Source organism: Mytilus trossulus, chromosome 3 (genome assembly GCF_036588685.1).
Source record: "Mytilus trossulus isolate FHL-02 chromosome 3, PNRI_Mtr1.1.1.hap1, whole genome shotgun sequence".
NCBI classification, from domain to species: domain Eukaryota; kingdom Metazoa; phylum Mollusca; class Bivalvia; order Mytilida; family Mytilidae; genus Mytilus; species Mytilus trossulus.
This window is the reverse complement of record NC_086375.1, coordinates 90,652,815-90,671,815: the sequence shown is the minus strand read 5'-3', so window position 1 is coordinate 90,671,815 and position 19,001 is coordinate 90,652,815. Positions and strand designations below refer to the sequence as shown.

General features: G+C 31.8%; 2 protein-coding genes across 14 annotated transcripts in view; both read right to left on the bottom strand.

Annotated features, from left to right (window-relative positions):
- Nucleotides 1-6,121: 6,121 nt before the first annotated feature.
- LOC134711141 (putative uncharacterized protein DDB_G0282133) lies at nucleotides 6,122-8,581 on the bottom strand. Its single transcript, XM_063571584.1, has one exon. The coding sequence runs from the start codon at nucleotides 8,579-8,581 to the stop codon at nucleotides 6,122-6,124; it is 2,460 nt and encodes an 819-aa protein (XP_063427654.1).
- A 2,523-nt stretch (nucleotides 8,582-11,104) lies between these two features.
- The window catches only part of LOC134712810 (peripheral plasma membrane protein CASK-like), a 156,001-nt gene continuing 148,104 nt past the window's right edge, over nucleotides 11,105-19,001 (bottom strand). For 8 of the 13 annotated variants that reach the window (XM_063574706.1, XM_063574714.1, XM_063574712.1 and 5 more), the window contains 4 exons: nucleotides 18,565-18,645; nucleotides 18,018-18,220; nucleotides 16,055-16,159; nucleotides 11,105-13,717 (listed from right to left, as the gene is read on the bottom strand). In XM_063574706.1, the coding sequence (XP_063430776.1) occupies nucleotides 13,541-13,717; nucleotides 16,055-16,159; nucleotides 18,018-18,220; nucleotides 18,565-18,645 (566 nt within the window). In that variant the 3' untranslated portion in view covers nucleotides 11,105-13,540. Of the gene's footprint in view, nucleotides 13,718-16,054; nucleotides 16,160-16,748; nucleotides 16,830-18,017; nucleotides 18,221-18,564; nucleotides 18,646-19,001 lie in introns of all 13 variants that reach the window. The other 5 variants (XM_063574709.1, XM_063574716.1, XM_063574717.1 and 2 more) reach the window with 2 other exon arrangements.

The window sequence follows — 19,001 nt, the reverse complement described above, 5'->3', positions numbered from 1 at the left end:
TCTGAATAGATATAACTTTAAAAAAAAACTAAAAGTCAATTTTGGAATTTTCTTTTTTTTAGAGCACAAATCTTATTATTTCAACTTCTTAGTTATAATTGATTGAAAAAATACATATTTGAGAAATTTGAAAGATTTTTTTTATATGGGATGCACATGCTTCTGGTAAAACCATTTCTTGTACCCCTATCTATTTTCTCTAAATTTGCTGCTGTCTAGAATTTTTCCAGATCAGCCTTACCAAGAATCACTATTAAAAGTTGTTTTTCCAATTTTCCCATTATTTTTGCAGTCAACAGGACTCTTCACCAATTATAAAGAAGAGCCAGACTTCCATAAGAAATAAGAAGATGTGGTATGATTGTCAATGAGACAACTATCCCAAAGAGAGCAAATGACACAGAAATTAACAACTATAGATCACCATACGGCCTTCAACAATGAGCAAATCCCATACCACATAGCTACAAGAGACCCCAAAATGACTTATGTAAACCGAGAAACAAATGGCATAATTCATGTACAAAATAAGGAATGAAAAACAAATATGTTACACGGCAACAAACGACAACCACTGACTTACAAGCTCCTGGCTTGGGACATCACCACAACAAAGACACTAAGTACAGATCTGAGAGTACTCGCAGTACTGACTGCTAGTTCAAAGCCAATAAAAAATATTTAAAATAAATAAGCATCTTAGACTGAATTTTTTTTTTAAAAGACTTCATATTATATTATATGATACTTCAATTGTACCTACTATGAGCAAAATAAAATATGTAAATATTATTATTTGTTCTGATTTTGTTCATATTTTATAAGTTACTTTGATTAGTAACCTTTGATTAACTGCAACACGCTATAAAAACAAATTAATCATTATAAAAACATTTCCCAATTGTCCCACATTTAAACTTCCCAATTGTCCCACAAACATATTCCCGATTGTCCCACAAAATTTCATTACCTTTTTACCTGTAATTTCAAAAAGTGGGACAATCGGGAAGACACCAGTGAAAATGCTCTATCTTCCAAACAAGGTAATTTCTCTGTTGGCTATCGTGTACCATACTAGTGAAAAGGCTCTATCTTCCAAACAAGGTATTTTTTCTGTTGGCTATCGTGTACCATATTAGTGAAAAGGCTCTATCTTCCAAACACGATAATTTCTCTGTTGGCTATCGTATACCATAAAAGTGGAAAGGCTCTATCTTCTAAACAAGGTCATTTCTCTGTTGGCTATCGTGTACCATAATAGTGAAAAAGCTCTATCTTTCAAGCAAGGTAAGTTCTCTGTTGGCTATCGTGTATCATAATAGTGAAAAGGCTATATCTTTCAAGCAAGGTAAGTTCTCTGTTGGCTATCGTGTATCATAATAGTGAAAAGGCTATATCTTCCAAACAAGGTTATTTCTCTGTTAACTATTCTGTACCATATTAGTGAAAAAGTTCTATCTTCCAAACAAGGTAAGTTCTCTGAAGGCTATAATCGTGTACCATAATAGTGAAAAGGCTATATCTTCCAAACAAGGTAATTTCTCAGTTGGCTATCGTGTACCATTATAGTGAAAAGGCTCTATCTTCCAAACAAGGTTATTTCTCTGTTAACTATTCTGTACCATATTAGTGAAAAAGTTCTAATTTCCAAACAAGGTAATTTTTCTGTTGGCTATCGTGTACCATATTAGTGGTGAAAAGGCTCGATCTTCCAAACTAGAGGCTCTAAAGAGCCTGTGTCAGTGGCGGATCCAGGGGGTGGTCCCACGGCGCACCGGACCACCCCCATGACGAACCTCATTTTTTTTTAAAGTGTCTATTTTTTCAATAACTAGCTAATTAACAAATTAACACTTAAGATTAATCCTTTCATTGCACTAATTGGTTATGGATTACCTGGAGGTGTCACAATGATAGAATACGGATCAATGCGTTTCACCTGTATACATGTAATTAAATTGTCAAAATAGCTCGTCAATATGAAGAAGTTGACTTCTTATTTTGAAAGGTAAATACAAATTATTTTTGTATTTTTAAGTGAAATTTCCATATATAATTCCATTCTCCAACTAACGGAGTCTCGGTTTTAAATTTCATTTATGTACATTTTGAAAAAAAACAATCATTATGAATGAATTAAATTAAATTTGTTTATCTATCTCTTTGAGCCCCCCTCCCCCTTTTCCCCCAACATCAACAGCAATTCAAGCACTGAAGTTGGTACCGGAATCTGTACAAAGCGCAACATTTGATGAAATTAAACATTTTGTAGACTTTTACCATACTGATTTGCCGAGTCCATCTACAATGCCTTCTGTACTGCGTTTGTGGCAAAAGACTTGCGAGTCAATGCTTTCAAAACCAGAAACTGTAGACGGTGCTCTGAAAGAATGTTACATAACCGACTTTCCAATTATTTCTGTTATCTTAAAAATCATAGCTACCATAGGGGTGACGGGTTGCGAATGTGAGCGATCCAACAATGAGTTATCACTTCTAAAAACCTACCTGTTACTGTTACTGGTAATTTCCTCCTCTCTCAGGAGCACTCCCAAAGGGATACATAAATTTTAAAGTATAGTCTAAGAAAGGATATATATATTTACAACTTACGTTAAACTGTACAGTTTCCCACCACCCTTGGCTATTGCGTATACTAAAAGCATTGTTCATTTGGCATACTTTAAGTCTATTTACACACTGTCTATAATATTACTTCTTATGTTTCATCTTTTAGGAGATAAGTTCTCCTCACATGTAGTCCATAACATAATGTCCTTGTTATTTGTTCAATATCAGTATAGTTGTCCTTTTTTAAGCGAATAGATGTTCTCACACTTTCACATGTAGAGTCAAGAATAAGTTTCATTAGTTGTCTATTATCAAGATCTTCGTATGTTCCTTTTTTAATGTTTTCTAGATAGCATTTTAGAGTGTTCAAGTGATTTCTTCGTACATCCTCTAATCTATCACATATCAATAAAAAATGTTCTAAATCTTCTGTATCATTTTGGCACATTTTACATTTTGCTGTTTCTTTATTATTACTAAACTTGGCTTTATTAACTTGTAAAGTATAAGTTCCTGTAAGCAGTCTGGCTTTTACTTCAGCTTTTTTCACCTCAATATGACAGTTTGGTACAGATTTCCATATTTGATGAGCATTTCCTATAGCATATGACTGAATATTTAGTAGTTTCAAGGTTGACTTCTGTTGTTTCTCTTCTTGCCACTTAACATCCCAGTAGTGTATTATATGTTTCTTTACTGTTTTTTTCCATTTCAGAGTATCTAATTCCTTCTCTAATAATGTTTCAATTTCTGGTAAACCATATTTCTCTAATCTCTGAATAACCTTAATAATGTAACTTTGTCCATTGCGTTTTGCCATACTTAATTGTCTTTCTAAAATTTTGAATTCTAAAGTTTCTTTGTTGTGAAGGAGATTTCCTAGAAATGTTAATATCAATCGGTCTACTACAACCTCGACTGGCTCCACTCCTAGGAGTGAGTAAGTGGCAATATTTGCTGTCCTGTCTGGAAGACCCTGAATTTGTCTACATACTTTCAACTGTAGTCGCTCTAATTTCAGGATATCTGACTCAGTGAAATTCATTACTTCTATTCCATATAATGCTCGTGGTATGACATATGTTTTCCATATTTTATAGGCTACTATTGGAGACATGCCTTTCCTTGCATGTAGTCCAGGTCCAAGTAAAGCATACAGAGTTTTCCTTGCTAGTTTTAGTCGATCTTCAGTGTTCAGCTTGTTTTTACTATTTCGTATTAGTCCTAGATGTTTTGTTTCACTCTTTTGGGTTATCTCATCTTTTCCAAGGTATACCGAAAAGTTACTTTGACATTTAGTGATCGGTACCAAATCTGACTTGTCTGGGTTTATAGTTACTAGGTCTCTTTTTGTACAGTTTTCAACAATGTCTAATAATGCTTGTACTTCATGTTGGTTTTCTGCCAATACAGCTATGTCGTCAGCACACGTTGGGGCCATTACTTTTATGTTTCCTATTTCAGCTCCAATTTCAGATCTTTCTAATGCTTTCAGTATATTGTTATTATATCTCTTATATAACATTGTTGACAATTTTGCTCCTTGTCTTACACCTTGTGTTACTTTCACTTCGCCTGAGAGACTATTATTCCATTTCACTTGTATAGACATATTTCTATATAGATTACGTAAAAGTATCCAAATTCCACCACAAATTCCGTCATGATATAAGTTATTAAAAAGTATCTCATGATTGAGTTTATCAAAGGCCTTTTGGGCGTCAAGGGTAAGTAGAAAAAGTTCTCTCAAAAGTTCCTTATAACAGTCTGCTGTTTGTGTAACAATAAACGCTGTATTTAGAGATGATGCCTTTTCTGTGAAACCACGTTGTAATTTACTTTGTTTTGGAAGTAGAGTTGGTTCAATTCTGTCTTTTAATAGGCTTTCAAGTACAGTTGAAAAAGTATTCGTAACTGTTATACCCCTGTAATTTTCTGGGTACATCTTGTCTTTGCCGGTTTTTAATACTGGAGTAACTGTTCCAGATTTAATTTTTTCTGGCACATCTAGATTGTCAAAGATTAAATTGATGATAAATACTATAAATGGTATAATCTCTTCTGGTCCATACTTGAAATGCTCTGAGCTAATTCCATTAACGTCTGGTGACTTTCCTGTTTTCATCTTACAGATTGATGACTGGACCTCATCTACAGTTGCTCGTTCTATTGGTTGTAGATTTTCTTTTTCTATAGATTCAATGATTTCATTTTGGATCTTTACGAGGTTAAGTTTTTCTGCACCAGTCTCATTCTCAATGTTGTTATTAAAAAGTTCTGAGAAATAGTCCCTCCATCCATCTGAAATTTCCTCTGGGTTATCTAAGGCGTTTTTATTGAATACCATAATGTCAGGATTTGAAGTATCAGATCTTCGTTGGTTTTGAATTAATTTATGAAATAGTTTGTTATCACTTTGGCTTGATTTCATAATTTTTTCTGTAAGTGCTATTCTTTGCGAAGCATGTGCCCTACGTTGTGCACTCCTTAATCGTCTTTTTGCAGTTTGCATTTCATTCTTGAGTTCGTAATTTTGCGTATCTTGCTTCCACATGTAGAAGGCTTCTTTAGATTTTCGAGAAGCATTGTTTATATCTTGGTTCCAAATACTTTTGCCTTTTGTTGTAACAACTGTTTGTTTTCTATACTTTGGGATAGAAAGGTTTCCTGCATGATGTAGGATATTCTCTAAATTTTCGATTGCTTCTGATGTTGTTTGAATTTCAGTTAGATCTATTTCTTTCAGTTTAGTTGTGATGGCTTCTTGGTATATTTGTTTATCACATTTTCTCCAATCAGGACGTTTAACTATTTTTGTTATTTGCCGTTGTTTTCTATTCAATGTTCCTACAACTTTCGCTATGACAATTGTGTGGTCAGAAACATTTAGAGGCTCCATGTCTGATATAGATACTGTGTACCTTATATTCTTCTCAGCTTTCTTGTGAAGAAAATAATCTATCTGTGATTTAGATATTTTATTATGGTTATAGAATGTTGGTTTAATTGGATAGTTGTGTACCATTTCCAATTCGTTGTTGGTTAAAAATTGTTTTAAAATCATATCTCTTGATCTATTGTCTCTATGCAATGACGCATTTAAATCTCCACAAAGCATTATTTGATATTTTTCCTGATATTTTTCAATTATCTCTTCCAGCTGAGCTAGCATATCTTTATATTTCTCATCACAATTTTCATTTCCTGATGGCATGTAAACATTTATCAAGCATATTGGGTGCTCTTTCGTATTCACTGTTAGTACAATTATGCGTTCATTTCCATCTGGCATATATTTCACTGCATTGTCAATGTCTTTTCTCCAGAACGTAGCCACCCCCCCCATAACCTCTTCCACATATAATATCTGAAGTGTCGATATTGTCATCAACTGATTTTGCCTCTACTTCATGCATATTACTGACAGCATTCAGGTAATGTTTCTCAGATGAATATAACCAATGTTCTTGAATACATAAAATTTCACATCTCTTTAGTACTTGTTTCAAATAAAGTTCATTTGACTTAGCATTTTGTATATTTAATGTACCTATAGTGATTTCCTTTTTTGCGGATGATTCGAGGTTGAGGCTCGGCCGTGCTCTAAAAAAGAAGTAGAATCTCTTTGTTCTTGATTTCCTGAGTTTGCATTATTTTCAGTTACTTTTACACTTTGAATGTTAGTGTTTTGCTCACTTTCACTTGAGTCTGAATGTTTCTGTTTGGGTCTATCACAGTTTGATTTCAACTTGTGTGTATTGTTTTTAAGAAGTTCTCTTGGATATTTTCCTGTCGGAATAACTCGTGGTTGTTGCGTTTTAAATTTCTCTAAATTTGGCCGTGTCATACTTTCTGGTGCTTTCACCTTGCGTTGATTTAAAAATGTTGGTATCTGGTGGAAATCTCGTTTATTTTGCTGATGGTATTTTTGGTGGTCATTTTGTCGCACATTTCCAAAGTGATTTACCATAGGCATATTTGCTTGCTGTATACTACTATGTTGATTGTTCATTCTATAAGAATTCACTTGGTGCATGAGATTTTGTCCTTGAATATTACGTATTTCTTGTGGTTGTTGATATGGCCCTGGAAATCTCTGTGTCAATATTGGTCTCAATTGATATTGACCTTGCATGGGTACATGTGAATGTTGAAATGGAAATACCTTTGTTAATATAGGTCCCAACTGATTTTGTCCTGCAGCAGGCATTTGTGGCTGATTCATCATATAATGTTGGTTCTTGTTTTGAGTATTTTCTATATTTTGTACATATCTTTGTTGATTTATTAGTGGTTCTGTCTTGTGCTCAGTTATCAACGATTTATGATTTTGTAAGCTTGGCTGAGAATTGTTCACTAATTTTTCATTGTTATTTTTACATGCACATTTACTCTCATGTTGTTCATAGTTCGGTCTATTATCATGAAGTTTCATCATGTTTATTTCAGTTTTTAGATCTCTGATCTCAAGTTCATGCTTTAGTTTTATCTCATGAATGTCTAATTTGTGCTGGAATTCCATATTCATTGTTGTAAACTTGGCTGATATTGATTCTTCTAGCATTTGCACTTTAGTTTTTATGTCCTGTAAGGCAGAATTTTGCCATTGATGAATTTCATCTTTTTCTTTGCCTGTTGTTTGTTGTTTCCATTTACAGTGAATGAGGCTGATTGTATTTTCATAGTCCCTGTTTTGCTCCTCTAGCATGATAATTCTTGCTCTGCTAGCTGTGAGTTGTTGTTCTAATTCTATAGTTTCTTTCTTTTTCCCTTTTTTTGGCCTCGGTTTAAGGTTTATCGGGCTATGAGAAAGATGGTCGCTTACGTGAGTGGGTAAGTTTTCATTTAGTTCATCTGGCACCACTGTTTTCACTTTAGTTTCCTCTTCATTTATATCATTTACCAGTTGTTCTTGATTGTCTCGTTGATTATAGGATACATGTACTTCTGTTTTTGATTCATTTTCTTGTTGTTGATTGCTATTGTTTATAGCTATGTGCACATTTTCTTCTTCTTCTTCTTCTTCAATATTGAATGTTATATTTAGAGGTGTGTTTGTTCCCTCTCGGTCGTTCTCTAGTTCAAACTGTATAAAACTCTCATTTATAAATATATCTTCTAAGTTTTCACACAATGGGCAAGTATATGTCAGGTTGGTGTCTTCAGATTGTTTTTCAAATTCTTCTTCAGTTAGATTACTGCATTCTTTATGTAACCACATACAACATTTTGTACATTCAACAGAGTCCTCATTGTTGACATCATAAAAACATGCTGGACATTTGATATGATTAATTTGTGGGTCAATATTTTCTTGTTCACTTTGTGTTTTATTAGTTTCAATTTCAGGCGTAGTAATGTTCTTTCTTCTACCTATTATTTGTAACTTGTTTGGGTTTTCACATTTTAAATCATTATCTTCTGTATTATGGTTCTTACTACTATATTCAGTCACTGCCTGATTTGAAAGTACAAGCTCGCATATTTCTATTATCTTTTCATTGATTTGTTTCACATTTGCCATATCTATAGTCTTTATGATTTCTGGGAGGTCTTCACAAATAAATTGCTGGTATTGACGCCCATTGATATCCATTCTACTAGTAGTATTGAACATGTTGATTCTATACCATTGTCTACATTTAATATTCATATTTTCTTTCGGTCTAATTGAAAACGATTCCTCTACTATTGCTTTTCCAATTGTCTTATTGCTAGTTTTACTAGATTTGACAGTTTTAATGTATGTTTTATTCTGATGTTCATCATAATATTTGATTATAGCCCTTTTATATACTTCATATGCAGCTGGTGTAAACGACATCACCAAAGTACCTCTTTTAAGTTCGATTTCAACATCAAAATCTCTTTTCGCAGCATCTATCTTTTTAAGTAATGCTGTTCTTTCATTAAGTTTATATTTCATCGATGTTTCATTTCTACTGGGTGTGAATATCTCTTTGCGTACAATCGTTCTGTTTGTCTTCCGCACAGTAATGGGAGACGCCATATTTAAAAGTTTGACACTTCCGGTTGTACCTGAGAACAACTATGGGACAATCGCGTTTAAACGGACTTGCGTTGATGCATGTGGACTACAGTTTGGAACTAAACATAAAACAAATTATAGATAACTTTGCAAGGAAACCCCGCAAAGCATGATGTTGAATGACCTAATAAACGACTCTTAAGTTTGTTAAATTTGTAAATTTTGAACAATTTTACGTAAAACTATTTTTACCGATTCGAAACATTTGAGCTAAACCTTTTTTACATCTTGCCTCATTCAGATGACAGTTGTATGTTGTTCTATTTTAGTTTGCAAGATATTATATAGAGTCTTAAATAAAAATCAGTTTTACATGACTTTAAATTCCTTTACCTAGGATTATGTGCATCGCATGGTGTTGTCCAAATTCATGATCTTCCATAATGTCGAAGATATTTTTTAACCTTTTTCATACCATTCAATATTCATTTGGGACCACCCCCAAATTTTTTTCTGGATCCGCCACTGTGTGTTGCTCACCTTGGTCTATGTGAATATTAAACAAAGGAAGCAGATGGATTCATGACAAAATTGTGTTTTAGTGATGGTGATATGTTTGTACATCTTACTTTACTAAACATTCTTGCTGCTTACAATTATCACTAGTCTATCTATAATGAACTTGGCCCAGTAGTTTCTGTGGAAAATGTTACCGGTAGTAAAAGATATATAAAATTTACGAAAAATGGTTAAACATTGACTTTAAAGGGCAATAACTCCTACAGGGGTCAACTGACCATTTTGGTCATGTTGACTTATTTGTAAATCTTACTTTGCTGAACATTATTGCTGTTTACAGTTTATCTCTATCTATAATAATATTCAAGATAATAACCAAAAACAGTAAAATTTCCCTAAAATTACCAATTCAGGGGCAGCAACCGAACAATGGGTTTTCTGATTCATCTGAAAATTTCAGGGCAGATAGATCTTGACCTGATAAACAAATATAACTCATGTCAGATTTGCTCTAAATGCTTTGGTTTTTGAGTTATAAGCCAAAAACTGCATTTTACCCCTATGTTCTATTTTTAGCCATGGCGGCCATCTTGGTTGGTTTGGTGGGTCACGCCACATTTTTAAAACTTGATACCCCAATGAGGATTGTGGCCAAGTTTGGTTTAATTTAGGGCCAGGTGAGCTAAAAAGGTAATTTCTCTGTTGGTCAGTGTGTACCATAATAGTGAAAAGGCTCTATTTAAATCTTCCAAACAAGTTTATTTCTCTGTTGGCTATCTTGTACCATTATAGTAAAAAAGGCTCTATCTTCCAAACAAGGTAATTTCTCTGTTGACTATCTTGTACCATTTTAGTGAAAAGCCTTTATCTACAAGACGGTAATGCAACCGTTTTTTTTTGTTCAACTTTTACATAAAATCAGTTCCTATTCAGTGTTGGATAGTGCCAACTTATCTGTTTTATGGCAATAACTTCAAAATACATTTCTTGTAACATATTGCAGTATACAAAATACTTTTTAATACTGAATATGTAACAAGAAATGTATGCATGATAGAGTTCACCAGACTTGACTGAGGCAGGTATCTCTTTAATATGTTAAGAAAAGGTGATGTAATTTTTTAATTTATATGTATGTCCAAGTCTTGAGCCTCTGACCTTTGTTAGTCTTGTATATTTTTTATTTTAGTTTTTGTGTACAATTTCGGAGTTTAGTATGATGTCCATTATCCCTGAACTACTAAGTATACATTTGTTTAGGGGCCAGCTGAAGGACGCCTCCGGGTGTAGGAATTTCTCCCTGCATTGAAGACCTGTTGGCGACCTTCCGCTGTTGTCTGCTCTATGATTGGGTTGTTGTCTCGACACATTCCTCAGGCCCGTAGCCAGGAATTTCCAAAGGGGGGTTCGTTGGACTCACAAACTCGACTTTAACAGTCACAATACAAACAGAACATTGACTTTAACAGTGCTTATTTGTTTTCAAAGGGGGGTTCGTCCGAACCCCCCGAACCCCCTCTGGCTACGGGTATGTTCCTCATTTCCATTTTCAATTTTATGGTTATATTCTGTAAAGGGCTGTATCTGTACATAGTTTATAACTTTCCTTTCCATTTGAAGTTTATGTTTAAGATTTTATTGTATTTCAGGTATGCTGAGATTTTTTTCCTTGATGACTTTGTTATCTTTTCAGTGGCAGATCCAGGGGGGTTCCAAGCAATTAGCCACATCTAATATCCCTAAGCATACTGTTTTTTATAAACATTAGACTGCTAGTTTTACTGTTTGAATGGTTTTACACTAGTCAATTTTGGGGCCCTTTGTAGCTTGCTGTTTGGTGTGAGCCAAGGCTTAGTGCTGAAGACTGTACTTTCACCTATAATGGTTTGCTTTTACAAATTGTGACTTGGATGAAGAGTTTTTGCATTGGCACTCATTCCACATCTTCTTACATCTATCCATGTACATATGTTCCATAGTTTGTTTTGAGAATAATAAAGGTAGGACAACCTCAGAAATAACAAGAATACTTTATATTTTTATTGTATATCAGCAGTAAATATATAACAACCTTTATTAACTAATCTGTTACAACTCACTGTCTCTATATAACTATCACATATAATCAGATAATTCATTCTATATTCATTTGACCAAAACTTGTTTTCTGGTTCAACAAAGAAAACATTACAGGTACACAAACACACTTTATTAATTTCAGTGTGTGTTTGTGTGCGTAAATGTAAAAATTGTACATTATTAATTGTGACAACTTTCTTCCATGTCAATTATATTCTGAAATTGAAAAATCACATTATTCTATATTATATATTTCATCACATTGGAATAAGGTAAAGGGCAGTGGATGGGTTTTTCTATGTTGAAATTGAAACAAATTAAAATCATATGTGAAATGACTATTTGAATATTAAATGAAATGATATATAGGATTTTAAGGCTAATCTTAAAATTCTTTCGGACAGCCATTTCAAATAAAATTCTTGTTTAGTTTATTACATAACCCTCACCCTCTTTTTAGTAAATTATATTCTTTATATCAAATGGTACCTTAGAAGGCCATGTTTATCTCAAACCCTATTCTATCTGTATAGCTTTATCAGAATTTAGAAGTACTCTTTGTTTATAATAAGATGAAAATATAATAAACTTTTAACACTTGTTTATAATAAGATGAAAATATAATAAACTTTTAACACTTGTTTATAATAAGATGAAAGTATTGTTAACACAGAGATATGTGTTGTCTTTTAGTTATTTTGATAGTAATTTTGTACTAATGTTGAAATTACTATAGCAATACTTTAACATTTAAAGAGGCAAAATAATCAGTTAAAGAACCATGACAGAAGGTACAGGGCCAAACAATATCCATGTTTAAAGTTTTAAAACACAATAAGAGTGTTCATGCTGAAATGTATTGCCTGCTAAAATGATATTGATAGAATTTTCTGTGGAAACTCTTTAAGATCAAGGTTTTTTTACAGGCATCAGATAAACTTAACATCATCAATTATCCATGATAAGTCAAGGTCATATTGTTGACCTACTGCTTATAGTGTCTGACTTGGAACACATAAACACTTAACATTGACCTTTAAACCATGATTATGAAGTCAAGGTCATATTAACCCAACCAAACGGGCATATATGCTACACAATCATTCCATAGTATCCAAGTAATAGACTTGACAATGAAAACCTAATGTTGATCAGTGGTCCATGAAATGATGAATCCTGTCTTTCCATGAAATCTTTGTTCTTCAGCTTAAAATTCAATGCGAAAGAGGCAGATTTGGCATTGAATCATTTTAAAGTACATGTAATTATAAATGAGAAGGTGTGGTATGAGTGTCAATGAGACAACTCTCCATCCAAATCACAATGTATAAAAAATTAGCAATTGTAGATCAAAGTATGACCTTCAACCTTCAGCCTTAGCTCACATCGAACAGCAGGATTTAAAGGGCCCAAAAACGACTAGTGTAATTGTATTATTTGAAAAGTAGCCTTAAGGGCCCAGCTTAAGGGTTTGATATCTGGTGATTGACATAAATAAATAAACAAATAATAATTTGTGTAAGCAGAATGACTTAGACAAAATAAGTTAAAGCCAAAATTAGACAGCTAAAGAAAATATGTGTTTTTCTATGTATAGAAATACACATAGTGAACTATATATAGATAAGAATAACTTAAAATGTAAAATAATAAACTAGTTACACAAATTTGAACATAATAAAAATTGATATTTCATAATTCTTTTTTCTCCTAATAAAATATTTTAACTGACAAAACAATTAAAAATGTATATCTAGGTATAGTTTCTACAAGTAACTGACATCTGATAACTTGAACCAACATTCTGATTTCATACATAATTTCTGTTAATATAATAGAATACTTTAGCCTGACTAATGCTGCCAAGCAGATAGAAAATGTTTCAATTTTAAATTAAATAAATTGTAAAACTTGAGTAAAGATATCTTATTTCGAAATTACAATGAATTTTTCATAAGTCTTAAAAAAACTATCATCTTAAAATATTATACCATTAAAAGACACTTTTTTCCTTTGAATATTAGTTTGTTTTATTGTATACAAATTAACTCAGTGTTCAATTACTGATACTTTTATATACAATTTCCATGTACATATCACAAATATGGATTCTTGATTTCTCGGCTATAGCTCCTTATTATGGCACCATGTACATTTCCCTGTAATTCTGTGAACATTAATTAACGTGTATAATAAGTCAATTTTTGTTCCTGTAACTCTGTGAACATTAATTAACGTGTATAATAAGTCAACAGTTAACAGTATTATCAACAATTATAACACTTCCTTCATTTTTGCATACCTTGAACAAAAAGCACTTTTTATAAAAATTTGGTTTTTGATATATAAATATTTTGGCATTATTATTAACTATAATCTGTTTCAATAAACCCAGCTTACAGGCACCCATTGTGGCGATGAACACACTTCATCTATAGCTTGTTCTAAAGTTCTAATTGTTTCTTCAATGTCATTGTTCACTATTTTCAAGTCAAAATAATGTCCATAGGCCTTTTCTAAGAGATCACTTTCTGTTGCTAATTTTTCCAAACTGACATCCTGAAATAAAATCCAAAACATTTATATCAACAATGTATATATATAAGAGGAAAAACCTACAAAAGATATTATTCTCACAAAAAAAACAAAAAACGTTCATAATAAAATTATGATAAGAATAATTAGTCTATATCTTAAAATAATTTTTATTTTATAACTCAAAATCATGTAGTCTTCGAAAAGTTCAAACCCACTGCATTTGTTTGCACCTATACCAAGTCAGGAACCTGATGTTTAGTGGTTGTCAATTGTTTATGTGGTCCATAAGTCTTTCTAGTTTCTCGGAAATATCTTGATTATTCTTATGCTTGAGAGAATAATGGAAATGTATTGATTATACTTATGCCTGAGAGAATAATGGAAATATCTTGATTATCCTTATGCTTGAGAGAATAATGGAAATATATTGATTATTCTTATGCTTGAGGGAATAATGGAATTGTATTGCTTATGCTTGTTCTCAAAGGAATAATGGAAATGTATTGATTATGCTTATGCTTAAGGGAATAATGGAAATGTATTGATTATACTAATACTTGAGGGAATAATGGAATTGTATTGCTTATGCTTGTTCTTAAAGGAATAATGGAAATGTATTGATTATACTTATGCTTAAAGGAATAATGGAAATGTATTGATTATACTTATGCTTAAAGGAATAATGGAAGTGTATTGATTATTCTTATGCTTAAGGGAATAATGGAAATGTATTGATTATTCTTATGCAAAATCATTATTTGATGTAAAGTACTTTTGCTTTTTATTTTTTAATATTATTGACTTGCTCTCATGTTTCTTGTCTTACTGATTTCCCCTTACAGTGGATACATCATTTTCAAATTTGACCTGCAATCTTGCAACCGGATGTCCAAATTAAATGGACCTTGGACCTTTAAAAATGATCAAATCCAAACAAAAACATGACCCTGAGACCTAAAGGGGATACCTTAATGGAACTCCCTAGTTGTAATCCTACATATTTTATTGTCTCATGATTCCCCCTCATGGTTCTCTGTTATATTTTTTTGTTTCATGATTCCCCCTCATGGTTCTCTGTTATATTTTTTTGGTTCATGATTCCCTCTCATGGTTCTCTGTTATATTTCATTGTTTCATGATTCCCCCTCGTGGTGTTCTGTCTTGTGTTTCATCACCAACTATATTTTGGTGGTGTTCTGTCTTGTGTTTCAGCACCAACTATATTTTGGTGTTATTCTGTCTCAAGATGCCCCTAAATAATTTTCCTGAATGTGTATCAATCCTTAATCATTAATTAGGTGTTATGATCCATCTCTTTATTATTTTCTAGTATGTATTTTTCTGTCCAGCAAGCCATTCTGATTACTTAGATAACAATTAAAACAAAACATGTATTCATTTGAAAGTCTATATTATGTTTCAATATTCAAGGGTTAAGTGAACAATACATTAAAAGTAAAGATATGGTATAAGAAATAAAACCAAAATTAACAGCGTTAGTCTATCTTGTAAAAAAGAAAAGAAAGCTGATACCAGAAACCTCATGCTAACTTGTAAATTTCCATGAGTATAGTTTTGTGCTGAAAGTCAACTTCATGGTAAGAATTAAATCATGTTTTCTTTTAAATTATAAGGTATATTCTGTAGTATGTTCCAATTTAAACACAAACTTAAATTTTGACATGAGAAGCATAAAATTTACATTGGCATTATTTTTTAGCCACTGTAAACAAATGGACAGTCATTATTGGCACACCACTATATGAATAAAAAACATCTTTCACAACAACTGTAATCAAATTGCTTGTTAGCATAAATGGATAAAGATTCCATTAAATTATCAGTGTGAAGTAAAATTAAATGTTTCATTGAATAAAGCATTGGTTGTATTTAGTTCAGCTAAAGTTCTGGACAATGGGAGATAACTCCAATTTCTAACAACAACTTTTAACAATTATATCATTTATATTTTAAGAACAGATATAAGATTCCTCAAAAGTTATGTAATTTCTTGAAAGGTGTAACATTGTTTTGTGACTTGAATATCTTAGCATATATTACATTGATAAATTTCAGGAATTATTTATGGATAGGATGTGTAGAATGTTATGATCAATGCACTATATTTTTTGTATCAAAAAGATAGTCATAAACCTTGGAAGATTTAGATATCAAGTCAATAACATAAGGTTTGATTGCATTTCATGTAAACTTTACCCAATTACAACACACTACTTCAAAGTTTTGTGTGCTGACATGCCAGGTCTTTGGAGTCTGAAGACTTACTGGTACCTATCACTACAATAAAGCAGACAAGACAAATCTACAAGACAAGACAAATCTTCTACAAGCACTTACATTGACATCTTTGGATTTATGATGTGGTAAAATTTCAAAAATCCTCGGTGCTGCTATGAACACAACATATGGGGCAAATTCAGCAGTGCGCAATATTTTCAAAGCCTTCAATGACAAAAGACAATAAAAATGCATGCAATGATTGACAATAAATATATTTATCAAGGTCAAAATTCTGCAAATCCTTCTGTTACAGTTTAACTTTCATTTTTTTCTTTTTATGACAATGGCATTCTAAAATGCATTTATATATAAATCAAAAAGATATTGACAATATGCACAGAAGATAATTTGCAGAATTTTTAAATGGTATTAGTGAAAAAACAATATATCGTCATGCACTGAAATAAAATGTGTAATGACATCAAAAGTAAACAAAGGACTGAAAAATACTACATATTAGTGAAAAATCCAATCATTCAATTTAAACAAAGATAAAAGTACATGTAACCTTCATTCCAGCTAAAAAAATATACATTTAAACAATCTGAAAGTCCACACATAACAGATCTCTGTTAAAAACTTTAGTGGAATTTCGTGAAAACTGTCGAAATACTTTTATAGATGATAAAAAAATATTTATGTTTTTGTTAGAAAAACTAATCACATATTAAACTGAATGAATGGATATACATCTACAAATAAAACACCGTTGTTTGTCATGGTCACATGACACCACCAAATAAATGTTTACCTCATGTATTGCAGCTATTGTAGGTGCTGCTACAAACACCACAATTGGAGCAAAATCACCCGTTCTTAATACTCTTATTGCCTGTAAAGTGTCATTATAGATTTCAAAACAATATTCATAATTAATTTTATAAGTTGTCAGTGTTCAAGATGTTTTTGCAGAGTTGTCTGGCTCTCTATTTATACGTTAACACCTGTAGCCTTCTTTGCATATGAATATAAGTTCAAGTTTCTAAGGTACAAAATGACTGACTGATTTCAACAACTTCTTTCATGGTTTCGGAAGTACATTTTTCCAAAGCATAACACAGTGTTTCAGCTGTGCAATCAGTAGATATAAAGGAGTAGAACGATGATAGAACAGTTTTACTCTATTTTCACAACAGTAAAGGTTTATAAAGAACACAGTACATATTTATTTGTTTACTTTGGAGCCTTACCCATCTTCTAATTGTTTTTATTGGCAATTCATATATTTTCCCTTTGATCTTACTGCCTAATATTTTCGAGTATCAACGTATTGGCTGTATTACTGAAAATATTAGGCAATACATTGTGTGATGTCATAATTATCGATAAACAGAATAATAGGTAGTTTCGTTTTTGATACTGACTATATCATGTGGAATATCTTTACTCGCCCTAACGGGCTCGTCTAGATATTTCACATGATATAGTCAGTATCAAAAACGAAACTACCTATTATTCTATATGTATAGGAATCAAACTGTTTTACAATCCCAGTTTTTGTCATAAAGGTAGCATTCATAGAACTGTAGTGAAATCATCTATAAAGGCAATTAATGATGATCACAAGTGCAAATTCATGTAAACAATTCAACATTCTTGATCATTGTTTCAGTCTTAAAGCCAAAAGATACTCCAAATTAAAAAAAAAGTTGAATATGATTTTAATATACTTGAACGGCTAACTTTTACTATAAAACATGTGTACATGGACTTAGTTCAAAGTTCAATAACATAATAATTGCATGAAACTTGTTACATATAACTTTAATAACTAGATATTTAAATACTTGAAGCTACTGTTGTCATATGCAAAGTATGAACTCAAATCAAGTATCAAATCATCAGTTTCTGGGTAAAAAAAATCTTTCAAAAGATGTCTGCTTAAAAAGTCCAAGCCATCTAATGATTTCTTAACAAACAATTGTTTCTCAATAAGTTATGTACCTGTAGTTCCACGTCTAAAATAGCCATTTGTGACCGTAAGTGAATTTGTCTAATTGTTTTTAATTAAGTTATGTACCTGTGGTTCCACATCTAGAATTGCCATTTGTGACCGAACATGAATTTGCCTAATTGTTTCTAATTTTGTTCCATACATGGCATCATCATGTGTACCATATTCTAAATATTCATTATTAGCAATGTCTTTCATCATTTGTTCATGTGTCACAAAAAAATAGTTTTTGCCATTTGTTTCGTTTTCCTTTGGCGCTCTTGTTGTATCTGGAAACAAAAATGGAATGTTTATGTTTAACACATGAAGATAGGATTTATTCCATAATGATTTGAATGCTTGTTTTGTATTGATATAAAGTAACTTTCTTCTTCTCTGGCTTTTTTTCTTAAAAGTAAATATCAAATTCATGCTCAATATAGCTTGACTTCAATATATCTATAAAGTATATATGTTAAATACTAATCTCTCAAAAAGCATTTGTTTTGACATAACCATTAAACAACTATGATAAGGATTTATTTTTTTATCTTTTTATTTCATAGCTCATATAGAGTTTCATTTATAGCTTACTAAATGAAGATAAATCGTAAAGTATATGCACACAACTTACGTGGTATAGGATATGCAAATCGCTCAGGATGACTTGTTATTAATGTATTTTTTATATGTCTTCTTCCAACACCATGAGCACCTATCAAATATAAGTTAATAATTTTAGTTTACTTAAATATCAATCAAAGCGTCATTACAAATTCAATGTTTATATTGTTAACAATTGATTGATATCAATTACGTTTTGCAATGCAACTTTGTATCATATCATTGTATGTGAAACAAACTGTAGTTTTCTCATTGGCCAAGCATACTAGACTGAATAGGCATGTACTATTTGCTAAAGAAATTAAGCAGGCTACACTAATGTTTCCAGAAAATTCCTCAATACATAGAACTAAAAACCTTTCCCAATAATACTTATGTTTTCCTCATAAAGGTAGGTTTATTTTACTAGAAACTTTATTCTATTATGTAAAGGTTTTCCTCATAAAA